General features: G+C 54.1%; 2 protein-coding genes across 19 annotated transcripts in view; both read right to left on the reverse strand.

Moving 5' to 3' along the window:
* Nucleotides 1–16,207, reverse strand: part of ZNF775 (zinc finger protein 775) — a 26,931-nt gene extending 10,724 nt beyond the window's left edge. For 2 of the 10 annotated variants that reach the window (XM_072777046.1, XM_072777040.1), the window contains exons 1-2: nucleotides 6,552–6,680; nucleotides 2,811–2,877 (exon numbers count right to left, since the gene is read on the reverse strand). Coding sequence is in view for 2 of the 10 variants with exons in the window: in XM_072777037.1 (XP_072633138.1) it covers nucleotides 6,113–6,205; nucleotides 6,552–6,682 (224 nt within the window). In the remaining 8 variants the exon portion in view is untranslated. Of the gene's footprint in view, nucleotides 1–2,810; nucleotides 2,878–3,783; nucleotides 3,809–6,112; nucleotides 6,206–6,551; nucleotides 6,707–16,078 lie in introns of those variants that run through there. The other 8 variants (XM_072777037.1, XM_072777041.1, XM_072777048.1 and 5 more) reach the window with 8 other exon arrangements.
* On the reverse strand, nucleotides 10,231–16,211 carry REPIN1 (replication initiator 1). 9 transcript variants are annotated; one of them, XM_072777033.1, is made up of 3 exons: nucleotides 16,079–16,211; nucleotides 14,423–14,608; nucleotides 10,231–13,026 (listed from the first exon to the last, which is right to left on the reverse strand). In XM_072777033.1, the coding sequence occupies exons 2-3, from the start codon at nucleotides 14,565–14,567 to the stop codon at nucleotides 11,303–11,305; spliced, it is 1,869 nt and encodes a 622-aa protein (XP_072633134.1). In that variant the 5' UTR covers nucleotides 14,568–14,608; nucleotides 16,079–16,211; the 3' UTR covers nucleotides 10,231–11,302. The 9 variants fall into 9 exon arrangements, with proteins under 9 accessions (XP_072633134.1, XP_072633130.1, XP_072633132.1 ...); XM_072777029.1 differs by having other exon boundaries at nucleotides 10,231–13,029; XM_072777031.1 differs by lacking the exon at nucleotides 16,079–16,211 and adding an exon at nucleotides 15,935–16,030 and having other exon boundaries at nucleotides 10,231–13,029.
* Nucleotides 16,212–19,537: the final 3,326 nt, after the last annotated feature.

A 19,537-nucleotide genomic window follows, 5' to 3' on the forward strand; every position in this document is an offset into this window, starting at 1 on the left:
GAGAGGCACAGAGAGCAGCTGGGGTGAAGAGAAAGGCCATAGATGGGAGGGGCAGCACAGGGACATGGCCCCCATCTCTCCACATCCTCCCAACCTCAGGCCCCTGGGACTTCTCCACCAGCCAAGCCATCTTCACAGATCAGACCTCAGGCAGGGAAGGGGGAGCTAATGGATGGCACCTCACCCGTCCTTTGTCACTGCTGGAGCAGGGATGAGCCACACCAGGAGCTGGAGCTTGGAGGGGTGGCATCTCCCCAAACCCCAGGTGAAGGCCTAGCTCCCAGGCCCTCCTCAGTGGTAAGCTCCCACCAGGGCCACACCCAGCTCCTCACCACTCACCACTGCTCCCCTAGGCCAACAAGCCCCTGCCCCCAGAGGAAACTGCGGGCCGGGGGGGCCTCTTCCCAAAGCGCCCCCTCCACACAAGCTAACCCCCTTCGCCAGGATCTCGAGGCTACCATGCTCCCTGAATGGCCTATCTTTCTATTAACCACATCTTTCCCACCTCTCAGCCGGTCTGACCCCATCTGACCCCATCTGGTTTACAGTGCACAGCCCACCTGCCCAGCCTCCCTCGCCCCACATGCTCCAACCTGCCTGGCCCACTCCCAGCTTTCTTTCCCTGGGAGATCCTGTTTCCTGGGGGCAGGCACCATGTCTCATGTCCTTGCCCTGACCCACCATGCTGGCTCACACAGGTCAGATGCTCAAGGAAGACCCAAGATGGTGGCCAGAACAGCATTCGCAAGGCGGTGGCCCTGCTCAGGCTCCAGCCAGCCTCCACCCTGGGGGGATTCTCAAAGAGCACTACCTAGGGGCAGAGGTTATATCTCTCCTAACCTCATTTTACTGGGGGGCCTGGGAGACTTCCCTGAGATCTTTTTTTTTTTTTTTTATAGTTCCCTGAGATCTTGATGTTGATCTAGCCATAGAAAGAAGGGGTGCTTGGCCAAGACTCCAGTATGGACAAGGAGAGAGCCACTGGCTCTGAGCACCACTGCGCACCCAACACTTAGCAGGCATCACCCATTTCATCCTTCACAACCAATTAGGATCTGAGAAGTTAAGTCATTTGCTCAAAGTCACTCAGTTAGTGAATCCTAGAGCCAGAACCAAACTGAGGTCAGCCTGCCCTTCTCACAGACCATGTTGCCTCCTAGAAGAAAGTACAGGACTCACCAAGCCCCCTACCCTACCCATATCCTTCATTTTCAGGCACCTGGCTTCCATACCCACATGTGATTATTCAAATCTACATAAATTAAATTTTAAATTCAGTTTCTCAATCACACTAGCTACATTTCAAGTGCTCAACAGCCTCAAGTAGCTCGAGCTACTGTCAGGACAGCAGAAAGCATGCCTCTGTCAATGAAGCTCCAGTGGATGGCGCGGCATTGGACCGTAAGGTCCAGGAGGAAAGCAGCAGGGCCCCAGTTGCAGGCACACTGCCCTACAGTGCACTTTGCTTTCTTCACTTTGCAGATATTTTTTTTTTATTCTTTTTTTTTTTTACAAACTGAAGGTTTGTGACCAATCTGTGCTGAGCAAGTCTACTTGCACAATTTTCTTCCAACAGCATGTGCTCACTTCGTGTCCATGTCACAAATGGGTAATTCTTGTGATATTTCAAACATTTTCTTTATTATTATATTTGTTATGGTAATCTGTGATCAGTGATTACAACCTGCCCTAACACGTGGCCAGGTTGGAATACTCTTGCTGACAGCCCAGATGATAGTTGCCATGTTTCAGCATTAAAGTATTTTTTAATGAAGGCATGTACATTGTCGTGTTAGACATATTGCTGTTGAGCACACAGTAGACTACTGTATGGTGTAAACGTAACTCTGGTACGCACCAAGAAACCAAACACTTCACTTGATTTGCTTTATCGCAATATTTGCTTTAATGCAGGGATCTGGAAACAAACCTGACTACCTCCAAAGTGTGCCTGTACAGTGAATGAATGAGTAAGCGAATGGATGAACGGATGGATGGATGAATCAATGGAGGCATGAAAAGAGGGTTCCTATGGCCCCAGTCCTCGATCACTGATGACAACTATCTTGGGACAAGGTGATGCTGTTTTCTGCCTGGGAATCCAATTGCAGTTAAAGAACGCAATATGCAATCACAGGCATCAGAGAAGAAAATGACGTAAACGCTAAATGCACTCATGCACACATCCAGGAGCAATCGTATCCAACATCTGACACACCTAAGTGCAAAAGTGCAAAAATACAGAGATGCTCATACATAAGAGAACAGCTGCAAATCTATATGCAAAGTACGAAGAAACTGAGATCTCTAGAAACTCCCAGATACACCTGCAAACAAACCCACAGAAACCGGCATGTGTCGCACAAACCACATAAATACCAACACTATACAGCGCGCTCAGGGAAGTGGAAGTGTGGATCTCTGCATGACCCAGGTAACTGCACACGTTCACGATGCTCCCAGCTGCCCACTGCTCCAAGAACGGGACCTCAGGAAGCCAGTAGGGGCCAGTCACCGGTTAGGTCCCCTGTGCTGGGGGAGGGGTGGCTCGAGGCCAGCCAGGGCTGGAGCTGGTGGGGCAGAGGGTGGCCAGGCGCAGAAAGCCAGGGGCAGACTGAGACCTGGGCTCTGCTCTAGCCATGAGGAAGCAGCAGATCCCTTCCCCTGGGAACCTGAGCCCCACAGGGCTGGCCCCTCAGCCAAGCCTGCTCCCAAAGGCTGCCCCTCACATCAGGCCCAGGTCGCGCCTAGGCTGGGAATCAGGTCCCCGAGTTCTAAGCCATTAGTCAGTCCTTGGCAAGTCACTTTACCTTTGGGCGTCGGGTTCCTAAGGTGAAGGAGACTGGAAAGGCCTACCCCACAGGTTTGTCTTGAGCCCTGGAGAAGACAAATATGCAGCACACTGCACCTCCCGAAGCCTACAAACCAGCAGGGTCTCTCTCTCCCACTCCCCATTTCCTCAGCCCTCTCCAAAGGGCCTCTCGCAGGGCTACTCACTCTTCCTAAGCCTTTACTCCTCCAGCTGCTTCAGCATCTCCAGAGACCCCCAGAGCCTACATGGTCACCCCAAACTCTGCTCCCCGATGTGAGTGGGCTTGATAGGTATGCACAAATTTTTCTGTGGGGACTATCTCAAGGCCGTACATGACTCCTCGTATGCAGGGCACTAGACACTCAACAGCCCTGGAGAAGGCTTGGTGGGGAAGAGAGGCTCCCCTGGGCTGGGTGCTGGCGCCTAACCGGGCAGGAGCAGACAGTGGTAAGGAAAGCAGGGCTGGGCTAGAAGCCTTGGATCCTTCTGCTGGCCAGAGCCTCAAAGCCTCAGCTTCCTCAAGGGGAGGGAGGCAGTGTATCCTCTGTCTCCCAGGACCCGTTCCAAAGCCACCAGGTTTTCCCCCAAGGCCAGTCCTACAAATGTCACTCCAGTACAAGGCCTGCTCCCTGGGGTTGTCCTGGTTGGCCTCTGTATAGTCGGCTCTCTCCAGGTATCAAGCCCCTGGACACATCAGACCTCCCAACTTCCTCTCATCCACAGTTTATGAGCAAGGATGACACAATAAACCAGTGGCTTTAAAATGTTATCAGAAACACAGAGCAGCTGCTGCCAGGGCCCCAGGAGACCTGCTTCCCATTCTTTACGGCCCTCAGGGCCCAGACAGACAAGCAGGCCCAGAGGTCCCAGCTCAGACTAGGGAGGTGCCGCCTCCACCGCCTAGAGGCCCACCTCCATCCCTCGCCCCAGCAGAGGCATGCCTCCTCACCCCCCCCAGGCCCTCCACCCACCTTCCTCTCCCCTCACCCAGCCTGCTCCTCAAGAACGCTCATTTCTCTTGGCTTCTGCAGATCTCACTCAGCACTGGATCAGGTGTCCCAGGCACCTCCCACTGTGGCTCTTTTTCCAAGCCCCGCCCACTCCCCCTTTTCTACTCCAGTGCCTTCAGACCTCAGTCTCCCAGATGCTGTGGCCCTCGGTCCTCAGAGAGGGGTCAGAGGAGCAAGGAGAAAGGGTGGGCCATCATTCCACAGAAACTATTATTATTTGGAACATAATAACACTTATTCCATGTGTAGAATTATTCTATCAAACAAGGGGTGGGGGAGCAGTGTGAAAGGACTCTGGAAAACACTCACAAAGTGCAAGACAAATTATTTTTAGGTCAGCGCATTGCCTTCACCCCCTGCCTGCCTCCCACATTAGAAGACCTGTACCTCAGGGCTGCCCAGGTAAGAAGAGTTCCATTTAGTGACATCAGGTTGCTTCCACCAGCATCCTCTGGGAACCACGTCCACGGACAGCAGGGGCAGCTGCCCACCTCCCAGAGGTCCATGATTTAAGCCCAGGCCAGTCTCAGAGGCACCTGCTTCCCAGACCCCTGCCTCCACTGGGTCCAGTGGTCATCCCTCTGTGAGAATGCCCCATCCCACTTCCCTGCCCCTATGCCTGTCCCTCACCTGTGGCATCCATGTCCCTAGTCCCTGTTCACCATCTCCCTTTAGAGGAGAGAGCACCACCCACACTCCTCGGCCCTGACTCCAAGATTCAAGAGCCCTCCAGGGCCTGGGGTCCCCCATTACCCGATCCGAAGGCAAGAGATGAAACTGACTGCTAACAAAACTTTGGACAAGTGTCACATTTTCATTTATAGATACTTTCCACCCCTTGGTTCATTCGAAGGAGCTTGGAAAGGGTGGGAAGCTCCCCACCCCTTTGCTGGATGGGAAAAGCAAGCCCAGAGGTGACATCCCTTGCCCCAAGGAGAGTTGGGCCTAAGGTCTCCTTCTGCACACCCTGGCCACACTCTTCACTCCCAGCAACCGCTGCACTAGGAAATCTTGGATTCCTCAGCTTAACCCTCACCAGGGGACAGGTGTCTGGGCTGGACCACTCCACCAAGCTCTGCACTTTGTCCTGGGTAGCCCTTGCCTCTCCAGTGGGGACAATGGTCTTCATCAGGCCTCTCAAAACCACCACCACATTTCACTACCACACAGAGTGCAGCTCTCACAACGCATAGGTCAGTAAGTTGTACCAGTGCTGTTTTTAATGCCTCCAAGATCTCCTACTGCCCCACCTCAGTTCAGGCCTCACTGCTTCTTGCCCAAAGACACTAATAGTTTTATAGCTTATCTTGCCCCTCCGATCCATTCATCACCCAGAACTCAAAGTAATTTCTCCTAAAATCACAATGAGGACTTGTTACTACTTTGCTTAAAATATTCCCCAGCACTTTCAGGTTTAGCTAAAACTTTCTTGGCAAAACCACTGAGAACCTGGCCTCTGCTCACTCATCCTGCCTCCCAGCTCCCCATTGTCCCAACACGTGACTCCCTGACCTTGCAGCATCTTGGCTGGCCTGTGACCAGTCATGGAATACTCTTGCCCAGCTCTTCTTCTCCCAGCCTAGATCAGGGATCGCTTTGAGCAGGAAGCCCCTTTGGATATGGCAGTCTCAGGTAGGGGCCCTTCTCTGTAGGGGCCTGTGCACCCACCCAGCCTGATGCCACATACGTTGCATAATAGCAATCCAATGCCTCCACAACAAGACTGTAAACATCTTAACGTGTATTTCTCTCTCCCCAACATCCAGCCCAAGGTCCCGTGTGCTGAAAACCATTAACAAAAATTTTAATAAAGAAACACCATACAGAAATTTTACTCCAGAACGGATTAGAAGCACAGAATCACAGCACCTAGAGTTGAAGGGAAACTAATGTCCTCTAATCTCTTCATTTTACAAATGAACACGGGACCCAAAAAGAACAGCTAAGAGTGGAGCCTGGACATCAGCCAGTCTCAGGCTCCTGGGCTCTGACCACACCCAAGCCCAGGCTGGCTGAGCAGGACGCGCTCCAGGCTCTACCCGGCCCAAAGGACTGCAGGAGGCTGCATGTCTGTCATCCTCCGCCTTTGCAGGGGAAGAAGCCCCCAGTTCCTACCCCACCCCCACTGAAGTCTTGACTCGGTGCCCATCTTCCTGGAATGGAGCCCCCCCAACACACACACACACACACACACACACACACACTTCCAATTTCTGGGGGGTGCTTCCTTCTCATTGTTCGCACTCCCGATCCTCATGCCCACTCATTGAATCACTTATTAAGCACCTACTCGGTGTCACTGTGCGGCGAGCACTGGGGTTCCTGCCCTCCAGAAGCTCCGTCTTCCGGACACAGCGACACAGCCCCGAACGTCGAGCCAGCGCTTGGGCAGAAGGCGCCCAGGGGGACCAGGGGGTCAGCGCCTCGCCCGCCACCCCGTCCCTCCCGCTCTCACCACCCCCCGCCCGGGCCCCGGCCTGCAGCCCCCTCCCACGCACGACCCGGGCCCCTTCCCTCAGGGGCTGTGTGGGGGTGGGGAAAGTTGGGGGCCGCAGCGCCGGGGGCTCAGGGGACCCCGAGACCCCCGAGGCCGCCTCCAGCCCGCGGCTGGGTGGAGGCAGCGCGGGACGAGCGGGCCGGGCGCTGGCCCCACAGCACGGTCCGTCCTTCCACACGCCCCTCCCGCCCGGATTCGGAGGGACTCGGAGGGAGGGGACGGGAATAAATACCTTGACTTTGTGGTTAAGGTTAACGCGAACTGCCACCCCGGGGCGACTTGGGCACTGGGCTCCCCGGCCCCGCCAGTCCCGGGACAGGCGGGGCGGGCGCCTCCCCCTGATTGGCTAACGGGCCTGGCCATCCCCGGGGCCGTCCCGCCTCCTGATTGGCTGCGCCGCTCAGATGACCAGCTCCACCCTATCGGAGAAGCCCGCGGGGCGGCCCCTTTGTTCTCCTGAGCCAATAGCCCGCGTGGGCGGGCTGACCTCGCAGCCCGCGGGGCCTCCCGGGCCCCCCGCGCGGCGTTAACGCTTTGGCCGCCGGCGGGGGAGGCAGTCGGGGGCTCCGAGGGAGGAGGAGCGAGGGCGAGGCCGGGGACCGGTGACCCCACGGCGCCACGGCACCTCTTCTTCCCTCCGCCGGGCTCTCCCTCTGACTCCGGACCCGCGGACGCGCTCTCAGATCGATCCCGTCATTCCGCAACTCTCCGGCCGACTCAGGGACGCGCGCGCCCCGCTTTGGTGCCGCGATCCCGGGGCACAGGACGCGCGAACCCCACTCCGATGCTCACACTCGCGTGTGCAGGTGACATAGTGGCGGTACTTGGCACTACAGCCGCCAAGTGTTATAGAGTGAGAAACTGTACCTGCCTCGCACGACCCGAGAGAAATCGCCCACCGCACACCGCACCCCGCGCGGCGCCGGGCAGGTCGTGGGCACCGGATAAACGATCCTGGGGGTTCTCCACGAGAGAGACACGGAGACCTCATTAAATCCAACCCCCTCGCTTTCTCGACCGGAAACAGCAGTCTGAAGACGTCGCGTTCCTAGGCGGAGTGTGGTTGCTGATTTAGGGCCAGGGTCCATACGGCCAAGGAGGGTCTTGACTGCTCCTAGAGATCTTCAGAAAAGAGAATTTTCTCTTCTACCCACACTAATTGAAAGCAAATGCTCCTTTATGCCAATAAGATTCCTCACACTGCTACCTCAAGCCAGCTAGGTCAACTCCCACTGGCAGGATTCTCTCTGGAGCTGCTTCGAAACTGCCTTTGGGACGCAAGGTGGATAAAAACAGAAGCTGGCCTCTCTGAGACTTCCTACAAACCTACCCTCATGCTGGTGGACCTCATTCTAATTAATCAGTAGGCGCCTACTAAGCATTTGCGTTGAGCCCAGCTATTGTTTGGCCTCACAACAATAGATACCGTTGGACTGAGATTTATTGGTTTTGCCACTAACTTCTTTGCAGCTATTACAAAAGATACTTTTCTGTCTCTGGACTTTGACTTATCTATAAAAAAGTTAGTAATTTCCTAGTTACATACTTACTTTTCTGGATTTTTGCAGGACCCAAACTGGTTCTATGGTCTATAGAAGCATTTGTACAGGGATCCCTGGGTGGCGCAGCGGTTTGGCGCCTGCCTTTGGCCCAGGGCGCGATCCTGGAGACCCAGGATCGAATCCCACGTCAGGCTCCTGGTGCATGGAGCCTGCTTCTCTCTCTGCCTGTGTCTCTGCCCCTCTCTCTCTCTCTCTGTGACTATCATAAATAAATTTAAAAAAAAAAAAAAAAGAAGCATTTGTACAGTGTAAAACCCCACACAGAGGCCAGACACCACTAGGCTGTCAGCTTTTTAAAGAATCCTGTTCATCTGTATCTTTTAGAGCACCTACTGGAGGTTTTTCCCAAAGGCTTGTGGAATTCCAGTATTCTAGTTCCAGATCTGCCACTGATTATGAGTGAGAAAACCACTTCTCTCTGGGCATGTTTCCTCCTCTAAAGAGTGAAAGACTTCCCCCAGATTGACATTTCCTGACCAAAGGTATTTCAAGGATAGAAAGAATGAAGCACATTGGGATCCTATTTACATTGAGAAAAAAGAGAGGGCAGCCGGGGTGGCTCAGCAGTTTAGCGCCACCTTCAGCCCAGGGCGTGATCCTGGAGACCCGGGATTGGGTCCCATGTCACACTCCTCTGGCATGGAGCCTCTTCTCCCTCTGCCTGTGTCTCGGCCTCTCTCTCTCTCTCATGAATAAATAAAATCTTCAAAAAAAAAAAAAAAAAAAGAGGACAGAATTGGTGGAATGAAAGACTTGCACGTTTAAAAACTATATATCTGCATTATTAAATTTTGACAAGATAATTTAGTATTTTTGTAATTGTAGAAGAAAAGAGGGGGAAACGGGTTGCCTCAGAACTATGATCCCCTCCTAGTGGAGTTCCTCCTTCAAGACTGCTGTCAGCATGTGCCATGCTGAGCAAGGACATGGGAACCACCAGGTCCTCCAAGGGACCCAGGAAGGACCCATGGATAAGATCACTCCGTCCCAGCATTACCAGCCCCCTCAAAGTCACTTCTGTGGCTTTCCCAGAACTTTGGACTTCTCCAAACCATTTCTACCCCAAAACAGGTGCAGTGCAGCACTAGTGGACACCCAATGCTGGCTTCCCCACACCCGAGCAGTTCCTCTAAAAGTGATCTTTCAAAGTCAGGAGCCCTGGTCAGATTCCCGCCCTCATCTTTTTCCCCAACCCCCCAATTATGAACCTTAGATACCTGAGGACCTGTGTCCTGCTCCCTGCCCTCAACCCTAGACGTTGACCTACTTTCCTGCCCTCTAGCCCCCAAAAAGCATTGCTCCTTTTCCCTTGAAGCCCTGGGGTCCCTTAAAGAGATATATTGATGTGTGGCATTCTTGAGGCAATGCTTCCAGTCTCTGAAAGATAATTCGCCATTAACTATACAGGTTTTTAAGTGGCTCCATGAAGTCATGGAGTGGCTTTAACCAATATGAAATTTGGAAGCCATCTGTTTCCATCCTACACAGAGTCCCACTCAGCCCCATCCATCTCCCTCTGCTCATTAGCTGTACACACACAGTTCCTCTCCAGACTTAGGCCTCTTAGAGGTAAGGACAAAGTCTTATCTTGGCAAACCCCTAGTCACCATCACATCAAGCATAAGCATAGTTGGCATTTAATAATTATCTTTGCCAAAGCAGCAGCACACGCCATTCACCCAATAAACTTGTGGCAGTGGTCAGGAGCACAGGTTACGGGAGTCAGATAGACCTGGGTTTTCGATTGCCTCTGGTGATTGCCAGTCACATGACCTTGAGCAAATGTTTTCATCTCTAAAAAGAGTACCTACCATACGAGGATTATGTGGGATAATTTAGGTGAACTTCTTTGCAAAATGCCACTCACAGAAATTGTGGTTTTTATGCGCTGTGTGCTAGGTGCCGGGATCTGTGCAGAAATTACTAAAACTGGCACGAAAAGGGCCTACTGATATTTGTCAAAAATAAGCACTCAAATTTGTATGAAACAACCAGTGCAGGGAAGCATCTGTAGCCACATATGTGGGGAACTGCAGCAGGCCAGCCAGGAAGGCACTGCAGAAGGTTCAGAGCAGAACTCTTCCGATAACTGGCCCCTGCCAAGTCTAACTTGACCCCACAGAAAGCCAAGTCCCTGCAGAACCAGCCCCATCTGCAGGGTGTGCCTGGCCTCCTTTGGAGAAGCATTGGAGGTAAGGTGCAAAGGAACTCAGAGTGGAGGCACTTATCCCGTTAGCAACACCCATCCCCCACCTCACTCCCCCCCCCCCAACCAAAGCCCAGAGCAGCATGCTTCCCCTCTCTCAAATTACAAGGCTTTTAGGGAGAAAGGAACACACAGCCACCAGCTCTAAAACCAAATCTTTATTCTCTAGTTTGAAAAGGAGGGTAAGTGGTTGTTCTGTTTCATTCCAGAGAACAGAACGAGGCCCAATAGGTAGAAATTACAGGAAAGCAGATTCCATTCATTATGAGGAAGAATTTCTAACAATTAGAATTATCCTACAATAGAACCAGGGCCTCAGGAGGTGGGGACTCCCTGTCAACTAAGTGTGGAGGTGGACGGAGGTGGGGAAGGCTGGGCATCCATAACCTAGAAATGTTGAAAAGGAAACTTGTCCCTTTCATGCTGTCAGCCGACCCTCCATTATCACTGGGGCAGTCCTTCCCACCACGTTGAGTTCTGGAACGAGTGGAAGGTTGGGGTGTTCAGACAAAAGCCTGGACACAGAGCTGTTGACAGCCAGGGGATGCTCTAAGCACCGGGAAGGTGGTGCACTGATCTTGGGGAGGTGGAGTGGAGCTGAGCGCTAACAGTAGATGGGTCTGAGTCCAGGTGCCTATGCAGGGGCAGGGGCAGAAGGGGACGGAGTGGGACAGGTTCGAGCAGTGCAGCCTCACCTCTGTGCTGGAAAAGGCCCAGGAACTGTCTAACAAGGCCAGCAGGTTCTCCCAGGTGTATCCAGCTGGTCCACTTTTCCTCCCAAGTGCTCATTTACTAAGACTGTACCACACCTACTTCCAAAAAACGACCTGAAGGAACTCATGATAAAAGACAAGGACATTAAGGCGTCAACACCAGAGGGGAAGGGACTTCCTGTCCCCTGGTGGCCCCTCCAGCTGGAGGGCTCTAAGGGGTAGGTAGAGCTGCTATTGCTACTTTTCCAGGGCACAGGATGGTCAGGGCAGAACCTTAGCAAACACCGGCTGGAGGCCTGAGCCCCCCTGCACTGAGTGAGGCTTCCCTGGCCGCTGGGGACTAGACCTCCCTCCTTAACAGGGCCCAGCTCACTGGCTGCTCTCCCACCCCTTTCCTAAAGCAGCAGCAACACAGGTACCCCCAAGCACAGGCCCACAGCAACACGCCTGTAAATGACGCTCAGGCCACCCCCTTCCCTTGGTCTCTGCAGCCCCTGCCCTCTCAGACATCATGCTTCTTCTGATGGGCCAGGAGCTTCTCCTCGTCGTCAAAGGTCTGGCCACAGATGGCACAGCAGAAGGCGCCGTCCCGGATGTGGCTCTTACGGTGGGTGATGAGATTGGACTTCTGGCTGAAGCTCCGGTCGCAGTCGGGGCATGCGTAGGGGCGCTCGCCTGTGTGGATGCGCCGATGGGACACCAGGTTGGACTTCTGGCTGAATGCTTTGCCGCAGTCTGGGCAGACGTAGGGCTTCTCGCCGGTGTGGATGCGTCGATGGGCCGCCAGGTAGGGCTTGTGGCGGAAAGCCTTGCCACAGTCCGGGCAGACGAAGGGCCGCTCAGGGGCATGGTCGCGCCGGTGGGCGGCCAGGTGGCTGCCCTGGGAGAAGCGGCGCCCGCACTCCTCACAGGCAAACGGCCGCTCGCCCGAGTGCACCCGGGAATGCGCCACCAGGTGGGTCTTCTTACCGAAGTTCTTCCCGCACTCCGCGCAGGTGAAGGGCCGCTCCCCAGTGTGCTGCCGCTGGTGGGCCCGCAGGAAGCGCTCGAGCCGGAAGCTCCGGCCACAGTCATCGCAGGTGAACAGGGATGGGGGCGCGGCCGCCGGGTCCTGCAGGGGCGCCCCAGGGGCCTCCAGCGGAGGCTCCGGTGCTCGCTCCTGGCTGGGTCTCAGCTGGGCGTCTGCAGCGAGCTCCGACGAGGCCTCCAAGGGGCCAGCTGGAAGCTGAGGACTCCCTGAGCCCGGGGCGCCCTGTGCCGACCCTTCTGAGCGCTTGTGGATCTTGCTGTGAGACAGGAGGTTGGGCTTGTGGCGGAAGCGGCGCCCACACTCGGTGCACGGGTAGGGCTTCTCCCCGGTGTGGATGCGCCGATGTGAGGTTAGGTAGGGCTTATTGGTGAAGCGCTTCCCGCATTCAGGGCACTGGTGGGGCCGCTCGCCCGTGTGCACACGGCGGTGGGCGATCAGGTTGGGCTTGTGCCGAAAGCGCTTGCCACAGCAGGCACACTGGAATGGGCGATCAACAGCGTCTCCGCCAGGCCGGGGCGCCGTCACCGCAGGGCGGCCCCTAGGCCGAGGCCCGAGAGCCTTGGCTGCTGCCTCCTCCAGGGCCTCAGCTACGTGAACCCGCTTGTGAGCAACTAACTGGTCCCACTGGGCAAAGCTCCGGCCACAGTTGCCACATATGAAGGGCCGGGCCTCCGGGGCTGGGGGGTGGCACCTCCGCACATGAGCCCGAAGCTGCTTTCGTCGCCAGAAACGTCTTTCACATTCAGGACAGGCAATGGGCCGCTTTGCGGCTGAGTGAGCCCGGAGATGCAGAACCAGGGCCACCCAGCCTCTGAAGCTCTGCCTGCAGAGGTGGCAGGCAAAGCCCAGATCTGGAGTGGCAGCGGCATGGACCTGGCAGTGTAGTGCCAAGAAGGGAGGGTGTCGAAAACGACGGCCGCATTCAGGACAGGGCAGGGGCAACCGGGCTTGGCAGTGGCGGGTGTGAAGCCACAGGGCCACCCAGCCTGGGAAGTGCCTTCTACAGTGGGCACATCGATGGGCCTTACTGGGGGCTTGGTTGCCCAACTGGGCCTCGGAAGTGCCTTGTAACCTCAGCCCGTGGGGCTCCTTCTCCATGGTCTGGGGCAACTTCTGGGAGGGCCCAGAGACCTTGGGCTGAGCCGGGCCCATGGCCAAGGGGCCCCTGCAGCGCCGTTCCAGCATGGGTTCTTCCTCTGCTGAGGGTGGAAGAGCAGTGTCACTCTGGAGATCAATTTATCCTGCCCCAGTTCCTCCCTGGCCAACCCCAGGCCCTCGAGGAGCTCGTCCCTCTGAACTCCTAGAGCCCTTGAATCTGGACTATTTTTCTATTTCCTTGTATGTTCTACATTATTTCAATCTTGCACTTCTAGATACCATTTTGAGTGTATTTGTCCTAAGTATTTAACTGGCCCTGGAAACTACCAGAACGAAGGAACTCTGACACTTCTTGGAATCCCCCCTCATGCCAGTCACCCCGTGTCTGGCATGAAGTAAACACTCCAGCGTTGGCTGAGCAAACATTCCTGCCTTAGGACTCACTGGAAAATGTAGTCACCTCTCCCTATGGTGCTCTATGCTTTTTACAAGTGCTTCCCTGCTGCCCTCTGCTCGTTTCTACTATTTCCTGCTGCTACATTTGAGCTTCACAAAACACAGAGACTGGAGAAGTGAACATGAAGCTCCCTGTTTGACAGACGAAGCAATTTTGAGGCATAAGAAAGGACAGGGGACTCGCCCAAGGGGCCACAGTAAACCAACAGCAGAACCAAGACCAGGTGACAGGTCTTCTAAGTCCCAGGCCAGTGTTCTTTCCTTTAAAACACCTGGGTTTGTAAAGTTCCCACAGAAAGAAGCTCCTACAGCCTTTATCCTATTTACCCTCTCCTGGGCTCTAATCACACCACAGGGAGCATTTTGGCCTCCCTAACCTCAGTCTGTCAGGGTAGAAGCCTGGAGAGCAAGAGACAACAGCGCTTCTGGGAAACAGGAAGGGAGTGCTAGATGCTACTTGCAGCACTGCATAACGCCGGGCCACTGCCTGTCCAGACTGTGCCCACACTGCCTGCCTGCCCTCCTCTACCCACACACACATGATTAGGACACTGCAGGAAGGAAAGCTCTCCCAAGTCCAAGGAACACCCACAGTCTGCCTCCCTCGGGGTGGTAGGGATTACTATTGGGGCAAAAGAAGGGGAAGAAAGACAAGACTGTAATCCTTGTCCCCTGCCAACCCCAGGAGGGGCTGTCCTACATTCCACTCTTCCACAGTGCCAGGGAGCCGAGATTCCTCGAGGCGAGCTTCCTGAAGGCCCTGAGGAGTAGGTGGTCATTAGCTTCCTAATGGACCTTCACTGCCGGCTTGCAAGCTCCAGGCACATCCTCCTAAATTCCCTAGAGCCGAACTCCTCTTGAGCAGCTCAGACATGCCTCCTTCTCCATGACCAGAATGAGCACAGAGAAGACCACTGGTTTGGGAAAGTGATCCTTCCCTCCTCCCCACCCCCAGGTGACTCCCTTCCTCCAGGATGAGATCTGAGCACTGGGGCTGTGGAATGATTTGGGAACCCAACAAAGAAGGTCAGACTCTACCCTGGAGACCGTGGAGCTGGAGATGAGGTTTTTTCCAGCTCCTCCTGGGGATACTTCTGCGGCTGTAGCGCTTGCTTCGGCCCACACTCTGGTGGCCCCCAGATGTCAGAGAAAACTGCAGCAGTAAAGACACCCCTACCCCCATGGCAGAGCTCAGACCTCTGAGTGCAGAGAGGCCAGCCTTACCTGCGGGGAGGGGAGAGAAAACATGCATGAGGCTCTGAGCTCCTCTAGGGCAGTCATCTTTGTGTCCTCGCCAGCCACAGCCCCCTCCCCCACCCAAGCCCCACACCCCGAGCGGCCGAGTAACCTTAATGGATACTGGATTAATAAATGAATATTGCCCCCTTCGCCAAGGAAGTACACGACAGCGCTTGGGGGTCATCTCCTCCACGGTAAGGTCACAGCACGAATTCTCCATGCTGATGGCCAAAGGCCGGCGGATGGCAGAAACTCTGGAATCCCTGCTGGCTCCCCTTCCCCCACCCTCCTCCCAACAGGAATTCCAGGCCCGGTTCCCAAGGGGCTGCGCAGGGCGAGCGAGTGTGGCCAGGTCTCGGTCACAATCCCCTTGTGCCCTCTGGATGGCAGAGGGTCCCGGCGACCCCACACCCCCCTTTTGTTTTCGCGCGTGTCCCCGGTTCACGTCGCGGACACCCGGCTCCGCGCGCCCCCAGTGGGCCCGCTCGGGTCCCCACGCAGAGCGCACCTCGCGGAGCCTGTGCGCAGGTGCGCGGGCTCGCCCCCCCACTCGGTCCGCCACCGTCCCCCCCACACAGCGCACACGGTCACGCGCCCGGCAGGTAGGGCCGCCCGCCTCGGGCCCGCGTGGAACCCCGCGCCCTGCCCGGGACGAACCTCTCCGGCGGGGTGCGCGGAGGCGCGTCGCGCGTCCATGAGGCCGGAACGCCGGCGCCGGCGGCCGCGCTCCCCGCCCCGCGCGGCGACAGCGGCAGGTTCGAGTTCACAACTGCCAGGCCCGGGCCCAGCCCCCCCGCCGGTTCCCAGCGCCACGTGACTACAGGAGCTGCCGAGGGTCAGTCACGGGCTGGGGCCGGCGGCCGCGGCCGGAGGGCGGGGCGGGGCGGGGCGGGCGGGCTCGTCCCCCCCGCCCCCGCCCCCGCCCCCGCCCCCGCCCCCTCCCAGCGCCCCCTCGCGGGCTGGGCTGGGCTGGGGGCCGCCGCCTGGAGCCCGGCTCCGTAGCCATGGCGACCGCAGCCCGGATTTTCCGGGACAGGCCGGGCGCAAGTTCCCGACCCTTTGTCCCGACGGAGGACGCGCGTCCCTGCGCGCCCGCGTGGCCAGACCCGTCCTCGCCGGCCTCTCCCGAGAGAGCGCTCGCCGCCCCCCGGCCACCTCGACCGCTGGCCGCGTTGCGGCCCCGAGATGCCCCCCGGCCGGGGGCGGCGCGCTGACCCGAAAGCCCGGCTTCTGGTTTGTTCCCAAGTGGAGAAAGGAAAAGCCCGACCGCCCAAACTTTAGAAAGGGAATGCCCCCGATTCCAGAAATTACCGAGAGCAGGCGTTCCCGGCGGCCCGCGGCCCGCGGCGCGGGGCCTGGCGCGGGGGCCGCCCCCGCCTCGGACCTCGCGCTGGGAGCCGCGCAGCAGCCGGTCGGCGGCGCGGAGGCAGGTGCGAGCCTGCGCCCGTGACTCACCGCCGAGCAGGTGGCCGGGGCTTTGCAAACCACACACACTTCCTGGGCTTTCCAGGCGGGCACGGTGTCGTGTACTTCTATGCTTTACAATAAAGTCAGTGTTGATCGTGCGATCATTTTCAAAACACTTCAATCTGTTGCGCCGGTCCTATCAGAAACAGAAAATAAAGATCTCTCGTACTTTGAGCTTCTAGAGTCCATTACATTTCAAATCTTGGTCTGTCCCCTCCAGGTTTTTTTTCCTATGCTTTATCTCTGCATGTTTGACATAATGCGTTGTGAAAACGTATCCTTCCCTTTTCACTAACAATATTGTGAATTTCCTCCCATTTTATTAGATATTCTCTTATGACATGATTCTTAACGGCTGCATAAATGTACCGGTAAACTTTCTTGTTTCTCCGTATCATTATAGTTCCGTCTTTTATTGCACATGCCTGGTTTTAAAATTCGAGGAGAGGGGAACTGATGGATCAAAGGCAAAGTGTATGTTTTTAAATGTTTTTCTGAATTATCTTCCAGGAAAATTTATTAGCTTTACCTTGAGAAATGCCCATTTTTCCATATCCTTAACAACACAGGCTATTTTTTTCAAATTTAAAGTCATTATTTCTCATTGTTTTGAATTTCATTTCCTAGATTACTAGTTAGCTGGCTTTTTTTTCCCCACATATTTATTACCTGTTTGTATCTTCTTTTTTTTTTTCTTTTTGTAAATTTACTTATGTCTCTTTGCTCGCTTTGTCCATTTTTTAAAGCTGGGAGATTGGTTTTATTTCACAGTGTTTGGTGGGTTCATATCTTATAAAGTAAAAGGCTTTTATGGTTCCTGCCTTTGGTGTCTTATATAGAGCAGCCACCACACCCCAAAGTAAATTTTACGTGTGTACTTTTATCACAGAAAATAAGTTTTAATATCTACTAGTGTAAGTACTCCCAATGCACACAGATTCCTTTTTTCCCCCCAGGAAAAAAAATGTCTTGGCTACAGTCACTTACTTAGTCTTCCAAATAAACTTTAGAATTTGTCAACTATTTTAAAAGTTTTCTTGTCAATATTTTAAAATCTGTTTGAAGAGATTTAAGACTCATGTCCCTCCATTTGTTCAGGTCTTTAGCTTTCACAGTCAAGGTTTCTATTTGTAGATTAAATGTATAAGTTTTATACTTTTTATATAAAATTCACAAACATGAAAACTTTTGTCAGATCATGAATTTTGGTGCTCAGAAGATATGTTCACAGCATATGGCACAATGTATGTCAAGTTTGATGGTTATAGAAAAATGGATTTGTCTATCAGTGCATTCAGAAGATACTCTAGTTTGTTTTTCTTAAGTAGGTTCCGTGCCCAGCATGGAGCCCAGCTCGGGGGCTTGAACTCACAACCCTGAGGATCAAGATGTGAGCTGAGATCAAGAGTCACACTTAGGGGACACCTGGGTGACTCAGTGGTTGAGAAACTGCCTTTGGCTCAGGTTGTGATCCCAGGGTCCTAGAATCAAGTCTTGGTATCAGGCTCCCTGCAGGGAGCCTATTTCTACCTCTGCCTATGTCTCTCATGAATAAAATAATTTTTAAACATTCTTTTTTTAAAGATTTTATTTATTTATTCATGAGACACAGAGAGAGAGAGAGAGAGAGAGAGAGGCAGAGACATAGGCAGAGGAAGAACCAGGCTCCATGCAGGTAGCCTGATATGGGACTCGATCCTGGGACTCCAGGATGATGCCCTAGGCCAAAGGCAGGCACTAAACCACTGAGCCACCCAGGTGTCCCATAAAAAATATAAAAAATTCTTCTTAAAGAGTCACACTTGGGCAGCGCCGGGGGGTCAGCGGTTTAGCGCCGCCTTTAGCCCAGCGTGTGCTCCTGGAGACCCAGGATCGACTCCCACGTCAGGCTCCCTGCATGGCGCCTGCTTCTCCCTCTGCCTATGTCTCTGCCTCTCTCTGTGTCTCTCGTGAATAAATAAATAAAATCTTTAAAAAAAAGTCACACTTATAAAATAAAAAAATAAAGAGTCACACTTGACCAACTGAGCCACCCAGGTGCCTCTAAGGTATCCTAATTTTTACCTAAATACTAAGTAAGGAGAGTTAATATGTAGGGAGTTCTTATCTGGTGTCAGATATGGTGATAAACCCTTCACATACACATCTCAATTCTCCCAACAACCCTAGAAAACAGACCCTTCTAGTCTTCATTTTACAAATGAAACAACTGAGACTCAGGTTAAGGAATTGGCCCAGGGCCACACAGCTAGATAGGGGTTGATAAGAAACCAGCTCTACTCTTAACCACTAAAGTTGATATGTGTGGGAAAAGCACCAAGTGCTGGACACAGCACAGAATAATTGTGAGATATCTATCAGTTCATGAATAAATGTGGCACATCCAATGCTACATTCCCACAAGCACCCTCAAAGGGGAACTCCTTCCTGAGCCCTAGAGGATCTTTATCTGTTGGTAACCAGTCTCTCTTTGCCAAAAGGCTCTTCACCTAAGTCCCTCCCTCTCTGGTCCCCACTAGAAGTGTCTTCCCACCCAATCAGGAGTTAACCATCCGTTGCAACTTCCTCTTTTGGCATAGCCAAAGAAAATGATGGGGCTTTCACTCTGCAGAAGGGAAATGAACACAGGAGTTGTGAGGGGTTCCCATACCTTTATGCCAGCCAGGAATTCTAGGCCTTGGTAAGTTAGGTACCTGGGACTCCATCCTTCAATATGCCTTAGAGGAGGATGTAGGGGGTATGGTACAGCAACCAGGCAAACTGCCTAACCCAATGGAGATTGTCTCAGCTCTGGCATGCTTGCTCTATCTAGGGTACAGGACCCACCAGACAGCAAAACTTGACAGAGGTTCTGGGATGATCCCTCTTTCCCTCCAACAGTGCCTGGTCCCCCACTACTGGATTAGATGGCAAAGTAGGTGGGCATACCAGGGGATGAGGGGAACAATGTCTCCAGAAATCCTCTATGAAGAGGACCGAGGACAGCTTAGAAGCAGTCCTGTATCTGCAAGAGGGCAAAGTGCATCCACTTCTCACAGATACACAGTCCCAGTCCTCCACACAGGAGTCACCGTGCACCTGACACAGTGAGTCAGTGCCTGCCATCTGCCCCTGGGCCATGTGCTGGGCCTCATCATGAGCCACCCAGAAGTGGTCCATGCTGTTTTCCCACAGCGTGAAAGGACGTTGAGAGGACTTCCAAGCCCGGTTTAGCGATGGAAATCTTTCTTCGGGTAGTGCTTCACATGAAATAAAACCAAGTACTTGTTGATTAGTTTTGAATGGATGACTGTTGGAAAGCCGGAGGAGAGTAGGAAGCCAGAGAGAAGAGAGAACTTCGCTCTGATGCAACTAACAATTGTTAACTCTGGCTTCAGACAGCATCCTGAAGGCAGATGGGAAACCCTCATAGCCTCCTTCTGGGACTTTGTGGGCCATGTGAGGAGG

This window comes from Canis lupus, chromosome 15 (assembly GCF_048164855.1).
Source record: "Canis lupus baileyi chromosome 15, mCanLup2.hap1, whole genome shotgun sequence".
NCBI classification, from domain to species: domain Eukaryota; kingdom Metazoa; phylum Chordata; class Mammalia; order Carnivora; family Canidae; genus Canis; species Canis lupus.